This window comes from Penaeus monodon, chromosome 5 (genome assembly GCF_015228065.2).
Source record: "Penaeus monodon isolate SGIC_2016 chromosome 5, NSTDA_Pmon_1, whole genome shotgun sequence".
NCBI lineage: Eukaryota > Metazoa > Arthropoda > Malacostraca > Decapoda > Penaeidae > Penaeus > Penaeus monodon.
Window position 1 is genome coordinate 34,861,268 of NC_051390.1, and position 15,000 is coordinate 34,876,267.

Here is a 15,000-nt window from a genome sequence, read left to right on the forward strand (position 1 = left end):
ATTACTCTCCAACATCTCACTTATACACTAAACTACATTACTGTTTATGTTAATTTGCAAATTTACACCTTGTAGAATCCTAACTAGTTTTCTAACTACTTTCCTCCTCCTCTGCATCAGACTTCACGTCCATTTCTGCCTCGCTTGTTTCACCATCAGCTGTCGTCGAGGCCCCTTGCGTTATTCTCTCAAGAATCTATTTCCGATATTCAGCCATGTCATCATTTACAAATCAATTTATGACATTCAGTGATTATCACAACTAAAACGAACAAAGAAACAAAGAAATCAAATCGCTGAAGAATACATAACTGCCCAATTGCCATCAGTTATATGCACTGAATTTCGTAAATATAAATATGTCACTTTGGAAATTGTTTGCAATAAGTCTTTGCAAGAAACTCAATGTCAAACACTGGAATGACAAAGCTGCAGAGGGCTCACACCGCGGGGAGGTTGCCTCCTCCAGGTCGGTGGTGAAGGTAACCAGTTGGTATTTAACAGGTATCTGAGGTTTATTACTTGAAATGCAGCTACGTCTTTAGGACACGGTGCATCACAACTTTTGGGTAATCAGATGAAAGTGATGGGAAAAGATATATGCCTCTTATGTGACTGCCAAAGGGCTATGCAATATATATATATATATATATATATATATATATATATATATATATATATATATATATATATATATGTATATATATATCCACACACACACACACATGTATCCGTGTGTGTGTGTGTGTGTGTGTGTGTGTGTGTGTGTGTGTGTGTGTGTGTGTGTGTGTGTGTGTGTGTGTGTGTGTGTGTGTGTGTGTGTGTGTGTGTGTGTGTGTGTGCGCGTGTGTGTGTAAATATAATATCTATATGTATGTATGTATAAGTATATATATATATATATATATATATATATATATATATATATATATACATATATACATATATATATGAGTGGTAAAACACTCTTCCTTATAGATACTATGATAGAAAAACCCACAATGCAAAGACTAGATTTATTGAAAAAAAAACATAAACACACACACACATGTGTGTGTGTGTATTTTTTTTCTAACAGATTGGATGCCCTTCCTAATCAACTGCGTTTAACACCTATGCCACGGCGGTGACTTCCCCTACGACACCTGCGTTTGACTTCTTAAGGCGATATGTCGTTTTCGCGCCGTGAGATTAGGCTCGAGCGAGTAGTCAGGGCGCAGGCATTTTTACGACTGCCGCGGCAGGGAATTGTGTGTGTGTGTGTACATATATATATATATATATATGTATATATATATATATATATATATATATATATATATATATATGTACACACACACACACACACACACACACACACACACACACACACACACACACACACACACAGAGGCAATATGGAGACACGGGGCAGGTGAGGACAGACGAACGGAAACGAAGGGAATTCAAGTCAGGTCGGGGGATCGGGCGGACTATGCGCAGGGTGCCTGGCAGAAGGGAGAAGGCGGAGGATGCGGGAAGCGAGGAGACTATCGACAGGAGAAAAGCCGCTGTTCAAGTTGAAATTAGGGAGCAGCTTTATTAAGAAGGATTCCAACAGTGCGGGCAGAGACATCAGCGGAAGGAAAGACAATTCGCGCCCTTGACCAGTCCATCTGACGGCCCGCACCCGATTGATGGCAAAAGAGGGCGTTGTTGTTGTGTTCCCTGGATACAACGTACTTATGATGAGACAGGCGCCCGTTTCGCCAAAGTATTGCTTATCACAGGAGGCCCAAGGAACAGTATAGGTGCCCACCCTCGAGGAAGAGGAGGACTGGTGTGGACCAGGTTGCGACGGAGGGTGTTCACTTGGCGAAAGATAAGCCTGCAGTAGTCTCTATCAATTTTTTTTTTGCATTGTGGGTATTCTCTACCCCCCCCCCACATATATATATATATATATATATATATATATATATATATATATATATATATATATACATATATGTTTGTGTGTGTGTATGTGTATGTATGTATGTGCACGCGCATGCGCGTGTGTGTGCATGTATATGCACACACACACACACACACACACACACACACACACACACACACACACACACACACACACACATATATATATATATATATATATATATATATATATATGTATATATATACATATATATACATATATACATATATATACATATATATATACATACATACATACATACAAAGACACCTACATCGGCATGTTTGCCTAAAAGCAATACATCTTTTCCTGTACCACAAGAAAATTTATTTTCCCAACGATATTTTTTTTCTTTTGAGAGAACACAAAAAACTGCCTCATGGGTGAATGATATAATGGATAATATTAAATTTTTAAGACATTTCGAACAACCAGACATCATGCCCTTTTTGCAGAGAAATATACATACCATGCGTTAGAGATAATCCAAGAAATCATTACTAGCTTATATGCGAGCCATTGAGCGAGGTTACAGTCCGTGTCACGTGAAACGCTTTGTAAAATTTTTCCGGCAGCATGCTCAGGCTGCAAAAACAAATTATGTCACACTACCATATCAGGCACTTCGAGGTAGGCACCACAGCTTGGAGTGTTTGGAGCACCAGTGATATTAACATATCTATAGATTATAACAGTGATTCTGGAAAAGGTCAAAGGCAGCAGTGATTGTCCGCACCAATAATAATTTTCCGTTGCTTTCCCCATTTTCGTGAAAACAACATATATAGCCATATTTACACGTAAATTAGTGATGGCATATATTCATTTTCAGATATGATGATATCTGCTCTAAATAACTAATAAATCATAATCAATATAAGATATTAACTGTCCTTTTATGGATCCCGTCCAAAGAGCAAGGAGGCTTCGCTGCTCGAGTGGCTGCGGCGGCGGCCAGCAATTGTAGTATGGCACTTGCTTCTTTTGGGCGCATCGCCGCAGGCCTGCCTCTCCCTAGGGTTCCTGCATTTCACCACATTTTAGGACAATATCGACTGGACTTATTTGGGGGGGGGGTTCTTAACACCCTATTGTTAATAGTGAGTGTGATATACTGAACACAGCACTCTAAGAAATAAATTATTAATACAAAATCTTTCTCTCTCTCTCTCTCTCTCTCTCTCTCTCTCTCTCTCTCTCTCTCTCTCTCTCTTCTCTCTCTCTCTCTCTCTCTCTCTCTCTCACTCTCTCACTCACTCTATTCACAGAGAGGAGAGAGAGAGAGAGAGAAAGGTAGATGGATAGATAGATAGATAGATAGATAGAGAGAGAGAGAGAGAGAGAGAGAGAGAGAGAGAGAGAGAGAGAGAGAGAGAGAGAGAGAGAGAGAGAGAGAGAGAAAAGCGAGAGCGAGACAGGGGACCGAGGGATCGAGACACAGGGTATAATCGAGAGACGGAAAGAGAGCGAGAGCGTGACCACTGTGGCTCCCGCCGACCAGCCACCAGCCATGCGGGAAAGGCGACGCCCCCGCCGGCTGGCAGGACCTTGACTCGTGCGAAAGGAGGTATCGTGACACGGCCTCCCAGGTGCAGCTGCGTCAGCCGCAGTCGTCTGCATTGGGCATAACTGCACTTATTCAGATACATGATCCTTTTTCCTTTGACATATAATCTTATATGCATTATCTTCGATTTCATGTTTTATGCCGTGTCTTTTATTATCATGATTATTATTGTTATCATTATCATTATCATTATCATTATCACTATCATTATCATAATCATTATCATTATCATCATCGTTATGATTATTATTATTATTATTATCATTATTATTATTATTATTATCATTATTATTATTATTATTATTATTATTATTATTATTAGTAGTAGTAGTAGTAGTAGTAGTAGTATCATTATTATTATTATTATTATTATTATTATTATTATTATTATATCATTATTATTATTATTATCATTATTATTATTATCATTATTATTATTATTATTGACAACGACTGATATCGGAATATCGTGGATAAACAGGAAGTATTTCAATCAATTTGGAATCATATTAATTTCATTTTTCATCTTACTTAAGAATTTGTACCCAAAAAAAACTATATTGAAAATAAGTCAAGCTGAATGTACCACAGTATTATTCCAAGGCTATTTCTGACCAGCGGAACCCATTTCAGCTAGCCTGTGTGTGTGTGTGTGTGTGTGTGTGTGTGTGTGTGTGTGTGTGTGTGTGTGTGTGTGTGTGTGTGTGTGTGTGTGTGTGTGTGTGTGTGTGCGTGTGTGTGTGTGCGTTTGCATTTACAGGTAGTGTATACATGCAAAATACACCAATGTATGTATGTCGCTTCCTCATCTTTCACTGAAATATATATTGATTATGGCGATGCACGTCTGACTCCGCCTGTCAGTTTCTTTCCCCTTTTCTTCTTCTCATTCTCTCTCTCTCTCTCTCTCTCTCTCTCTCTCTCTCTCTCTCTCTCTCTCTTTCTTTCTCTCTCTCTCTCTCTCTCTCTCTCTCTCTCTCTCTCTCTCTCTCTCTCTCTCTCTCTCCTCTCTCTCCCCTATTTTTGAATTTGAATCTCTCTTTCTCTCTCCTCTCTCTCCCCTATTTTTGAATTTGAATCTCTCTTTCTCTCTCCTCTCTCTCCCCTATTTTTGAATTTGAATCTCTCTCTCTCTCTCTCTCTCTCTCCCTCTCTCTCTCTCTCTCTCTTTCTGTGTCTGTGTGCTTTTTCCATCATTTTTTTCAGTGTTCCATTCAATTTCCCCCCTACTCTACTGGTTTATCCATTTCATGATTATTGCAAATATCTGAATAAGAAATGGACCAAAAGAAAAAAAAGAAACGATAACAAAAACTAGATAGATAAAAATCAAAACGAAAAAAAATGGTCATCTAATATATTGGGAGAAAATCCTATCTGGCACCCTCTTCCAGCTTGCTCCTATAAAATAGCGACGCATCAATTTCCTAACACATTCATCATGAAGGTGAGTTTGTAAAGCCATATGAAGCTGTTGCTGTGTTTGTACTCTTTTTATTCCTACTGTCATATTACCGCCTTCTTTAGTGTTTCTTTTGTGCGTTTCTTTGATCTCTTTTTTGTTATATGCTTAATAAAATACATAAATGTGTTTATAGTGTCAGTAATTCCAAATAAACAGATATGTATCACTTGATTACATATAGGTAAACTCTACTTTTCATTCTTAGTACCTTCATATTAGATTTTGATTTCAGATAATTGTAAGAATGCCAAGCTGTTTATCTTGTAGTCGGGAAATTCAGTAAGAAATATTCTCCGTGCCCAGTATGATGAACAGTCCCTTTCCATTCCAGGCGGTGGTCGTGCTGGTTGCATCGTTGGTGGTGGTTGTCTCGGGGCAGGAGGTGGACCTCGACCTCTCCCGCGGGCCCGCTGACGCAGACAGCAGCATCCAGCTTGACTCCCGAGGTGGCGTTGCGACTTTCCAGGGGGCTTTCCCGAAGGAGGGTCTTCTGGCCGTTCACGAGAGGCTGACGGAGAGCTACGAGAACGAGGCAGAGGAAGCGAGAAGGATCTTCGATGAGACACAAGAACCGGTAGAGCAGGTCAAGTATCAATTCCTGGCGATCGCTAGAGATTAAGATCGTATTTGCTTTTCATTCACTGTGTTGCCTGACTTTCTGGCTCCGACTCTGATGGCCCTGTATTGTTAAAGGGAAATATCGTTGCCACGAAGAAAATAAACTAATGTTTTCAAGTCTTTCGCTAATGCTATATGTAAGTGACGCATTTACCACCCATTCCACTTGTATTTAGTACATTCTCTGTTACAAAATGCAGTAACTCCCATGCTTTTCAGTACAATAGTCATGACCCTCGTGCATTGCTTGTCCTCCCACAGGTGACGCCCTACCAGTGGGCATACGAGGTCCACGCAGCGTCCACGGGCGATCAGAAGAGCCAGGTGGAGCGCCGCGAGGAGGACGGGGTGGTGCGAGGCTCTTACTCCCTGGTGGAACCCGACGGCTCCCGCAGGACCGTCACCTATGTTGCCCATCCCGAAGAAGGCTTCCAAGCAACCGTGCAAACTGAGACCAGCGCGCAGGGCCTTTCCCTCCAGAACCCCGTTTCAGACGCTTCGCAGAATTCCTTCCATGTTGCCCCGACGCAACAGCAAGGTTATTCTGTTTCTCAGTACCATGGCGGCAGCCGGCACCTGGGACACCTGCAGCAGATTAATAACAGGCAACAACAGCTTGGTAACCAAAGACCATTCTCAAACGTATTCCAACAGCAACAGTTCAACGGACTCGGTAAACAAGAATTGATATACAATGCACAGCAGCAGCAAAACTATGGCAGATTGCACCTGCAGTCCCCAAGGCAGCCTCCGTTTATTAACCAGGTGCAATACGCAAATCAAGGACAAGGTCAGCTCAATAATCAGAACCAATATGTACTGCAGCAACAACGGTTAAGGCAGCAGCAACAGCTTCTGAATCAACAAAGGCTGCAACAACAACAGTTTCTGAATCAGCAAAGGCTGCAACAACAGCAACAGTTTCTGAATCAGCAGCGGCTACAACAGCAACAACAGTTCCTGAGTCAACAACGACTGCAACAGCAGCAGCAGTATAACCAACAGCTGCAACAGCAGTATGAAAGACGCAGGTCACAGATAATCAAACTGCAGCCAAAGATTGGTACACTTCCCCCGATATTCGGTCACCAGCATCAGCATGGCGGACAACAGCAGCACTTCTCACAACAGCAACAGCAGTACTTTACACAGCAGCGACAGCCATTCATCGGGCAGCAGCCGAGATTCAGGTCTCATCAGGCCGCTGCCTCGAGTTCAGCACAAAATAGACAGCTCTTCCAGGGTTCGGGTAACGACCCAGTGGAATACGCCGTGGTGCCCGTCACGCTCCATCGTATTAATCAGTAACTTCGGCTTCTCCCTCGTTCTGTTCCGTATTCTCCGCATTTCCGGACTCTTCTGTGGCACTCGGAAAGAGAATCCAAGAGCTACGGTACGAAAACGGTTTGTCGGCGCACTCATGACCAGCAGGTCGCCTTTTTTGTCCAGCATGATGAAAAGAAAAAATGGTTATAAAGAGTGGTTATCAGGGTTTTCTTTGTTTGTCTGTCCTATATTAACTTTCACTCGTATATTCTAACTCACTGCATCCATTTTCCGTCATCTGTTACGACTAGCTCATTAAACAATGACAAGTTAATCAGAAATGTTAGTTCAACATTCTCAAACTTCAAGTCGTATAAAATTATTCCTACGCGAGTTCAGCTGAAGAATACTTTAATACCTTGATGAAGTTATTTGTAAACAACCACAACACACTTCGAGAATAATATATTGGTTGTACCTTCAGTTATTATCACCAGATGTAGTGAAATGTTTCGTTATAACTTTTAAATCACACACACGAAAATAATGCTATATAGAAATTTATTTAGACGAAAACCCCTCATTTGCAATATTGTGCTACTGACTATTGCAAGGCCTTGGGTTCTTGGGTTCCCGCAAACAACGGGGGAGGATTTGCCAAGAAATAGTATTTCTAGTTTATACACCTGACGATGAACATCAGCGATGCTATCGCATTTTAATCTTGTGCATCATATATTTGAAAAAAAATATACGGCAAAAGTAGTCGAACTTATTCAGACTTCATAATCTTAAAAGAAAATAAAGCCATGTGTTCATAGAAAAGTAGCAGAAGTTCAATACATAGGACACTTGGGAAAGATAAGAGTGTGCATGTGAATCCTGAAATGCAAAAAATCTTTTATATTATTTTCGCCGGTCCTTCCTCGGGACGCATTTTTTGCTACAGGATGATGGATGGGACGTTCAAGTTGTATTTAAAAAGTAGAATGGGGAAGCTTTCGCTGCTTTTTTTTTGTAAATTGGAAAATTGTGACAAAAGGCACACTGTTTATTTTTCGAAAATGGCTTCCATAATGTATTTTATAAGAGCTGATCTACCTACAAGTTTGAGTCTTCCCCCCTGCAGCCCCTGACAATGCCCTTCTATTCCAACAGTCCTCAGATTCAAACTTTACGCGAGGCCAAGCAGAGAGCACGCCAACGAGGCCTTTCTCTTTCTCCCTACTACAATGACACCCTTCGCTCCACCCCTCCCCCTTCTCCCCAGGACGTTTCTTCATCTCCCCCGTATTCTTCCTTCTCCTCCTTACGTTCCCACTTCTTTCTCCTCCCTCCCCCAGGCAAATTCTTTTGCAATTGTAAATCCAGATACTCCAATCTCTACTTCCCTAGTACTTCCCTCCTCCTCCTCTCTCTACCTATTACATCAGACAATCTAACGTTCCACCCGGTCTTCTCCTACGCCTAACTCTAACTCTGCTCCTCAGACGTTTGTTTCCTTTTCTCCCCTAATTCCCTTTCAGAAACTCTTGAGGACATTTCTAATCATGAACCAAGAAAAAACAGGCCTATCCATCCTCCATCCTCCACTCTGCTCCCATAGTGACTGCCGACGTTCTCATGTTCCCCATCACCCCTTCCTCCCACAATACCATGGTTCATTAATAATGCAATAATATCGGTCATTTTCTTTTAAGCGTAGGTTTACCATTCTTTCTAGCGATCTTCATAAACAGAGCAATGAGACGGTAGTCTTGAGAGAGGGTGCCGGATATATTAGGTATAAGGGAAGGGAGGATAAGTTCTTTAAACCAGTGAGGACAAAAGTTTCCAGTTGTCCAAATATCGTTGAAAATTGTCAGTAGGAAGGTTAAGGAGGTAGGTGAGAGATGTCGCAGTATACGGTAATGTATACCGTCAGGGCCCTCATGTGTATTGCGGCACGACTGCAAGGCAGAAAGTTCAGCAGAGGGAAAAGGGGCATTATAAGGTTCTGTTTAGGAGATGGAAGTGTGTTCCTTAGCTATTTTAATGGCATAGAAGTAGGGATATGAAGGACAGGGGCAGGATGAGGGGAATGTTTCTCTGATAATTTATAGATTCTACGCCAGAATAGAAACAGGCGTAGAGGAGGTAATTGGAGAAGAGTAATTTTGCCAGCTGGTTTTAACAGGGCTTCAGAGATAAGGAATGAGAGGGGAAAGATGGTGTTGTATCAGGAAGGGTATCAGGTGGAGGATCTGGGGAAGAACATAGATGTGACATAAGGGATTCAAGTTTGTATCTATGAGGAGTGGAAGGGATAGAGGGGATGGAGGGAGAGTTAATGTAGGTGAAGCTGGAGCTGGAGCTGGGGGGATGGGCTGTGTTGGGAGGGAGTAGGAGGAAGGGGTGGAGGGGGAATATGAGTAGGAGGCAGATGGATATCACGCAGTCACTTTGAGTGTGGAGGGAGGGGGGGTTGTGGAATTTGAGGGTGGATGAGGAGTTTCGGTATCAGTTTGGGACTCGAGTAGATAATTTTGAATATCTTCAAGAGATTCTGTAGAGGAGTCGGTTGGGGAGTTTTTTGAGACAAAGGTTTCCTTATGAGGGGGGGGGGGGGGAGACTGGTGACTGAAGAGTAGAGGCAAAGGTAGGTGGAGGTGAGTGTGTGGTAGGAGAAGGGGTGGAACGTTTATTCTGCTGCGGGTAGTGCGGGGAGGGAGAGGGGAAGGTGTTGGGGCTGCAGTAGATTGGAGTGTCTGGATTTAGAATGGCAAAAGAGGTAGGAGGTAGAAGTGGGTAAGTAAGATGCAGGAGACAGGTATAGGGGAGGGTGTAGGAACGTCTTGGGAGGGAGAGGGAGGGGCAGAGGGAGGGACATTAGAGTAGGGAGTAAGAGAAAAACCTCTCGACGTGCTTCTGTCTGGCTTCACGCAGAGTCCAAGTTTGAATCTGAGACTTGCCATCTCAGACTCAAATATGTAGGTGGGGCAGCCCCGATAAAATACATTTTGGAGGCCGCCACAGTTAGCACATGTGCGCGTCTGTGCAGAGCAGTTGTAATAAGTTAATAGGATAACATTGGAGTATACAACCAGTTTTTAAATTGGTAATGGGAGCTTTTAAAATGGAGTAGGTCAGCGAGTGTGGCTTATTCGTCATTGGCTTCGCCTTCAACTGCTAAAGGAAGTACAAACTAGTGCTCCCTAGTGTATCACAGACTGCTTTGGGAACAAAGAAGTAAATTTTACTAGCTATACTGTACACTGTGTATATAAACAACTGGTGCTTTTATGACAAACTGATGGCTTTTGCAATTGCTATTGTCTGTTTTTCGAACAAGGAAAGGTTTTACATTAGAATGATAAAAATGGTGCTTAAAAGATTTCACAAAAAGGAAATAAAAAGCAAAAGAATTGCAGATACAAACCTGCCATATATTAACCTATATAATACATTATCTCATCTAAATATCACAAGAAAGTAGATTATGAAATACATAATATTTGAACCTACCATCACAGAATGCTCATGGGTTCACATACTCCTCCTTTACTCTGTATGTTTAATCTGTAGTATTAAAATGTTGCAAAAATGAAGAATTGTAATTACTGACATATTCACTGTTCAATTACAATTCAATTTGCTCTCTACCTCTGTAACTATCACCTAGAGCATATAACTAGCAGATTGTAATGTTGAATATATGAAGAATACAGTGGTGGTATCTCATTCAGGTATTATTTTCTCAGTGGACAAGGTAAAATCCGTGGAGCATGAAAGGGATGGCTGTAGTCAATGACTCAAACCTGGAAATACTTTAGCAACGGGAACACCATATGATTCACAAGGAAATATTCGGAACATGTTTAATGGACTGTAAAAAATATGCTCAAATGCTTTTAAACTGAGTGAGTGAGTGTGAGTGTGAGTGTGAGAGAGTGAGAGAGTGTGTGTGTGTGTGTGTGTGTGTGTGTGTGTGTGTGTGTGTGTGTGTGTGTGTGTGTGTGTGTGTGTGTGTGTGTGTGTGTGTGTGTGTGTGAGTCTGTCTGGCTGTCTGTCTGTGTATATGTGTGGGATATGCAATTATATCATTTCACCAATTTAAAAAATATATTCTACTAAATATGGAGATATGATAGCACTACATCTACAGTGTCATAATTACCTATCCTGAAACTAGATTTTCAAAATTGAATCAGCACACTTTCCCTTCTTACATATTTGTCTTTTTACCAATGTATGCAAGATTCTGATGTGAACTTCTTTATTTCTATAACATGTTAAACTAAAATTATAATTTTAAGTTATAAATAAATAAATGGCAAATGGTTAAAAGCAAAGTAAATGTGCTAGACATCTAAGGTCATATAGCAATACAGGAAGGTACAGTGAAAGGCAGTTGAGTTGGTAGTTAGTTGCTAAACGTCAACTATCTAGATTAATATTGAAAAGGGTTAAAGATGGGTAAAGGAGTTGATGAGTGAATGGGTTAAGGTAGGGTTAGATAAGGGGATTACATCAAGTGAAGAATATGTAAGCGAATATTCCAGTGTAGGAGAGCTACACTTTAGTCGATCTATGAGTGACAACGTTACAGTGCGTGTTGGAGAATTTGAAGGGGAAGGAGCTAGGGGGTGAGATTTGAATATCTTCAAAAGTTTCTGTAAAGAGTTGGTTGGGGAGCTTTGTGTGACAAAGGTTTTCTTATGAGGGGGAAGAGGAGACTGGTGACTGAAGAGTAGAGGCAAAGGTAGGTGGAGGTGAGTGTGTGGTAGGAGAAGGGGTGGAACATTTATTCTGCTGCGGGTAGTGCGGGGAGGGAGAGGGGAAGGTGTTGGGGCTGCAGTAGATTGGAGTGTCTGGATTTAGAATGGCAAAAGAGGTAGGAGGTAGAAGTGGGTAAGTAAGATGCAGGAGACAGGTATAGGGGAGGGTGTAGGAATGTCTTGGGAGGGAGAGGGAGGGGCAGAGCGAGCGACATTAGAGTAGGGAGTAAGAGAAAAACCTCTCGACGTGCTTCTGTCTGGCTTCATGCAGAGTCCAAGTTTGAATCTGAGACTTGCCATCTCAGACTCAAATATGTAGGTGGGGCAGCCCCGATAAAAATTATTATGGGGGCCACCATAGTTGGCACATGTGTGTGACTGTGCAGAGCAGTTTGATCGAGTATGACCAGATTGGGCACATAGAGGGCATCTGGTTGTGGAACGGCATGTTTGGCAGGATGTCCTAAACGTCAACAATTTTGGCACTGACAGGGAAGAGGTTGATATGGTCGGACAGGGAGGGATTCTCCACCAATGTAAACATTAATGGGAAGGCCATGTCTACGGAAAGCAATTTTGGCAATGTTGGTGGGGTTCTTACGATGACCTCTGGGATGAATGGAGTAGCACCATACTGATATCACATAGTCCGTGAGGCAAGCAAGTAAGTCTTCTCCACAATCTGACCAATTTTTGTTATAGATAAGGCAGTTTGCTGGGGAGATAGAAACAGTTCCGGTGCAAGTATTGAGGGTTGGATGAGGTTCTGCAGATATGGGTTTAGCAGAGAAATCAGTTAGAGTTGATAATGCTATAGCTTGTTTTTCAGATGTTACTGTGACGAGAGGAGAACAATCAGATCGGCTACAGAAAGAGACTTTGCCTACTTGTTTTTGGAGACATTGCTGGAAGAGAAGAGTGTTGTCAGAATAAGGAGCTGTGGGAGGGATCACGAAAAATTGTTCCCATTTGGCTGGGCTGAATAGAGTATTTAAAATATTTGTAGAGATAGGGTAGTAGAAGGGCGGGGCGTGTGGAAGAGGGAGTAGTGTTGATGGAGATATTATTATGGAGAGGTGGACAATAAGGCTGTGAAGTTGTAATAAGGGAGGATGGGGTGATTGATGATGAAGGTTGTGGGGGTAGAGGTGATGAAGTTGAAAATGTTGAAAGAGTAGTATGTCTCCTGGAGATTAAGTGTTGGCTTGGGTGGATAACGTATTAGTAGGCATTGAGGAGGGCGTGGTCAAAGGAGAGCCTGGGGTCGCGGAATCGGGAGAGTTTGAATTGGTGGGGCTATTTGATGTAGAGGCATGCCTCATTGCCCTAACAAGGGTATAACATCATTCTTGGCCATGGTAAACCTAGAGTATGTTGGGGAGAGAAACAGTCCACCCCTCAGGGTCCCCTCGAGGGGTAAGGGCCAGACAACTAAAACGGGAATACTGTGCCCATGGCTCCCTCAGGCCGTTCAGGACTGGCACAAAGTCAGCCTTTCATCACGGCTCTCACACTGCAGGAAGTGGATAGTAGAAGGGTTGGAGAGGGGATGGAAACTAAAAGCAGGAGGGGAAAAAGACCATGCGAAATTAGTTGACTCGAGGTCTGCGGCCCAAGGCAGGGAGTTCCCCAGCATTGGGTCCCAGTCTTCGCCTCCTAAGCCCCCCCACGACAACAACGGGCAAGGGATTGGAGGGGATAAATAAATAAAGCTTTTATATACAAACTTTAAAACACTAAAACTGTTACAGGATAATTATTCATGTTACAGATTTGAGCCCCATGTACTGGTTTTATGGATCTCTGAAAGAATATATATCTATATACAGCCAGTATACTGGACATAGCTATACCAAGTTGACTGCTGAGCATGAGAGAGATGTGTGCTTTATTATATTACATATTTATTTAATTTGAGTACATCATTATCTATCATTATCCACTGGAAGCACAAACTCTGAGCAAATCAGATTTTGCTGCAGTAATTCCTGACCTATTTGAGTGTTAGATGCATGACTGTGAGTTATGTAGTGTGCGGGAGGAAGAGTGGGCAACAGAGACTGGGAAGAAGGTGTTTCTGTATAGTCAAATGTGTGGAGATTGGAAGTCATAGTTAATTCTCCAGGATTTGTGAGAGAATGAAGACTGATATCTTTGGCATCATGCTTTTCAACGGGTCTCACTGTCTGTGTTGTGTCTACCAGGCCCTCATTCTCCAGGGTTCTCAATGTTGACTCAAGTGGATCATTATCAGGAGAGGTAGGCACCATCACCATAGTCTCAGAGTTCTGTGACAAGCTAAAAGGCTCTACAACCACTTGGCTGCTATGACCTACATGTCCATAAGGAGCTGCTGAGGAGAGTGGCAAGGTATGCAGTTCACTAGCTGAAACCAAAGACACTGTTTGAAAAGTACTTTCTTGAGGGAACTGAAAAGTTGATGGTATTAACTGAATAATCTGGGAATCTCCAACAGTAATAAGCTGGCTCTGTTCAGAGTTGGAGTTCTCACCCATTAGGATAATACTCTCTTGTGCAGGCAGCAAGATATCTGATGTGTCCTTGACTGTAGTTTGGACTGTCTGAATGACAGGAGACAAAGAGGAATTTGACACATCCACAAATTCAAAATCTTCCCCTTCTGTAAACTCTGTGGAAGGCGCAGTCTCCTGGCCCTCTGTTAACTTCCCCTTGCTTGCTTCTATGTCCTCTACCCGTCTTAACTTTTTTGTAAGTCTGGACTTTAAGGTTTCATCATGTGCTGATAACATGTGCCTTTTTAGGTGAGAGAGACGCTTGTAACTTGTTCCACAATGACATTGGTATGGCCTGTTATCTGAGTGTGTGTGATGATGGCGTGCCAAAGATGACTTGTTCTTGAAGGTTTTGCTACATTCTGTACACTTGAAGTTTCGCTCATCTGAATGCATGAACTTGTAATGATCTTTCAGTGTGCCGAGTGCATGGAAAGAACTACCACAAACTTCACACATGAAATTCCTACTTTCCGAGTGTAGTTCCATGTGTCTCTTCAGTGCATATTTTCTCTTTGTCTTGTAGTCACAGTGAGAACAAGTCAACGTAATTCCCACTTTGTGAGTAACTTGGCTATGCTTCAAAAGAACGTTTCTGGAAGGCAACTTGATGCCACAATATTCACAGGTAAAAGCCAAATTCTGCTTCACATCATAGGCATGGTCCTTTTGCAAGTTGTTTGTACGAAGCATGTCTTTATGAATACCTCTTGTCATGTGTTTGCGAAGTCCACGCTGGTGGCTGAACTTTTTATTGCATAATTTACATTCCAAGGGTTTTACACCTGAAATTATAGATATACTATTATGCTTTACCTATAATGAACACCAGTTAA

At 42.0% G+C, this 15,000-nt stretch overlaps 3 protein-coding genes across 8 annotated transcripts in view; 2 read left to right on the forward strand and 1 right to left on the reverse strand.

The window, feature by feature from the left end:
• Nucleotides 1-10,796, forward strand: part of LOC119573186 (D-beta-hydroxybutyrate dehydrogenase, mitochondrial-like) — a 54,014-nt gene extending 43,218 nt beyond the window's left edge. For all 5 annotated transcript variants that reach the window (XM_037920270.1, XM_037920271.1, XM_037920268.1 and 2 more), the window contains one exon: nt 10,599-10,796. In XM_037920270.1, the coding sequence (XP_037776198.1) occupies nt 10,599-10,641 (43 nt within the window). In that variant the 3' untranslated portion in view covers nt 10,642-10,796. The remainder of the gene's footprint in view (nt 1-10,598) is intronic.
• LOC119573185 (putative mediator of RNA polymerase II transcription subunit 26) lies at nt 4,693-7,101 on the forward strand. Of its 2 annotated transcripts, XM_037920266.1 has the most exons (3): nt 4,693-4,971; nt 5,321-5,572; nt 5,869-7,101. In XM_037920266.1, the coding sequence occupies exons 1-3, from the start codon at nt 4,966-4,968 to the stop codon at nt 6,913-6,915; spliced, it is 1,305 nt and encodes a 434-aa protein (XP_037776194.1). In that variant the 5' UTR covers nt 4,693-4,965; the 3' UTR covers nt 6,916-7,101. The 2 variants fall into 2 exon arrangements, with proteins under 2 accessions (XP_037776194.1, XP_037776193.1); XM_037920265.1 differs by having other exon boundaries at nt 4,693-5,572.
• Nucleotides 10,797-13,343: 2,547 nt separating the features above from the next.
• LOC119573184 overlaps nt 13,344-15,000 on the reverse strand; it is a 10,857-nt gene continuing 9,200 nt past the window's right edge. The window contains exon 6 of the mRNA XM_037920264.1: nt 13,344-14,949. Coding sequence (XP_037776192.1) covers nt 13,556-14,949 — 1,394 coding nt within the window. The 3' untranslated portion in view covers nt 13,344-13,555. The remainder of the gene's footprint in view (nt 14,950-15,000) is intronic.

What these genes read in the sequence shown, in the direction of transcription:
- LOC119573185 (XM_037920265.1), top strand. Translation starts at nt 5,294, where the DNA reads ATGATGAACAGTCCCTTTCCATTCCAGGCGGTGGTCGTGCTGGTTGCA. An exon ending in CACAAGAACCGGTAGAGCAG is followed by an intron (nt 5,573 to 5,868) that starts GTCAAGTATCAA and finishes GTCCTCCCACAG; the next exon opens with GTGACGCCCTACCAGTGGGC.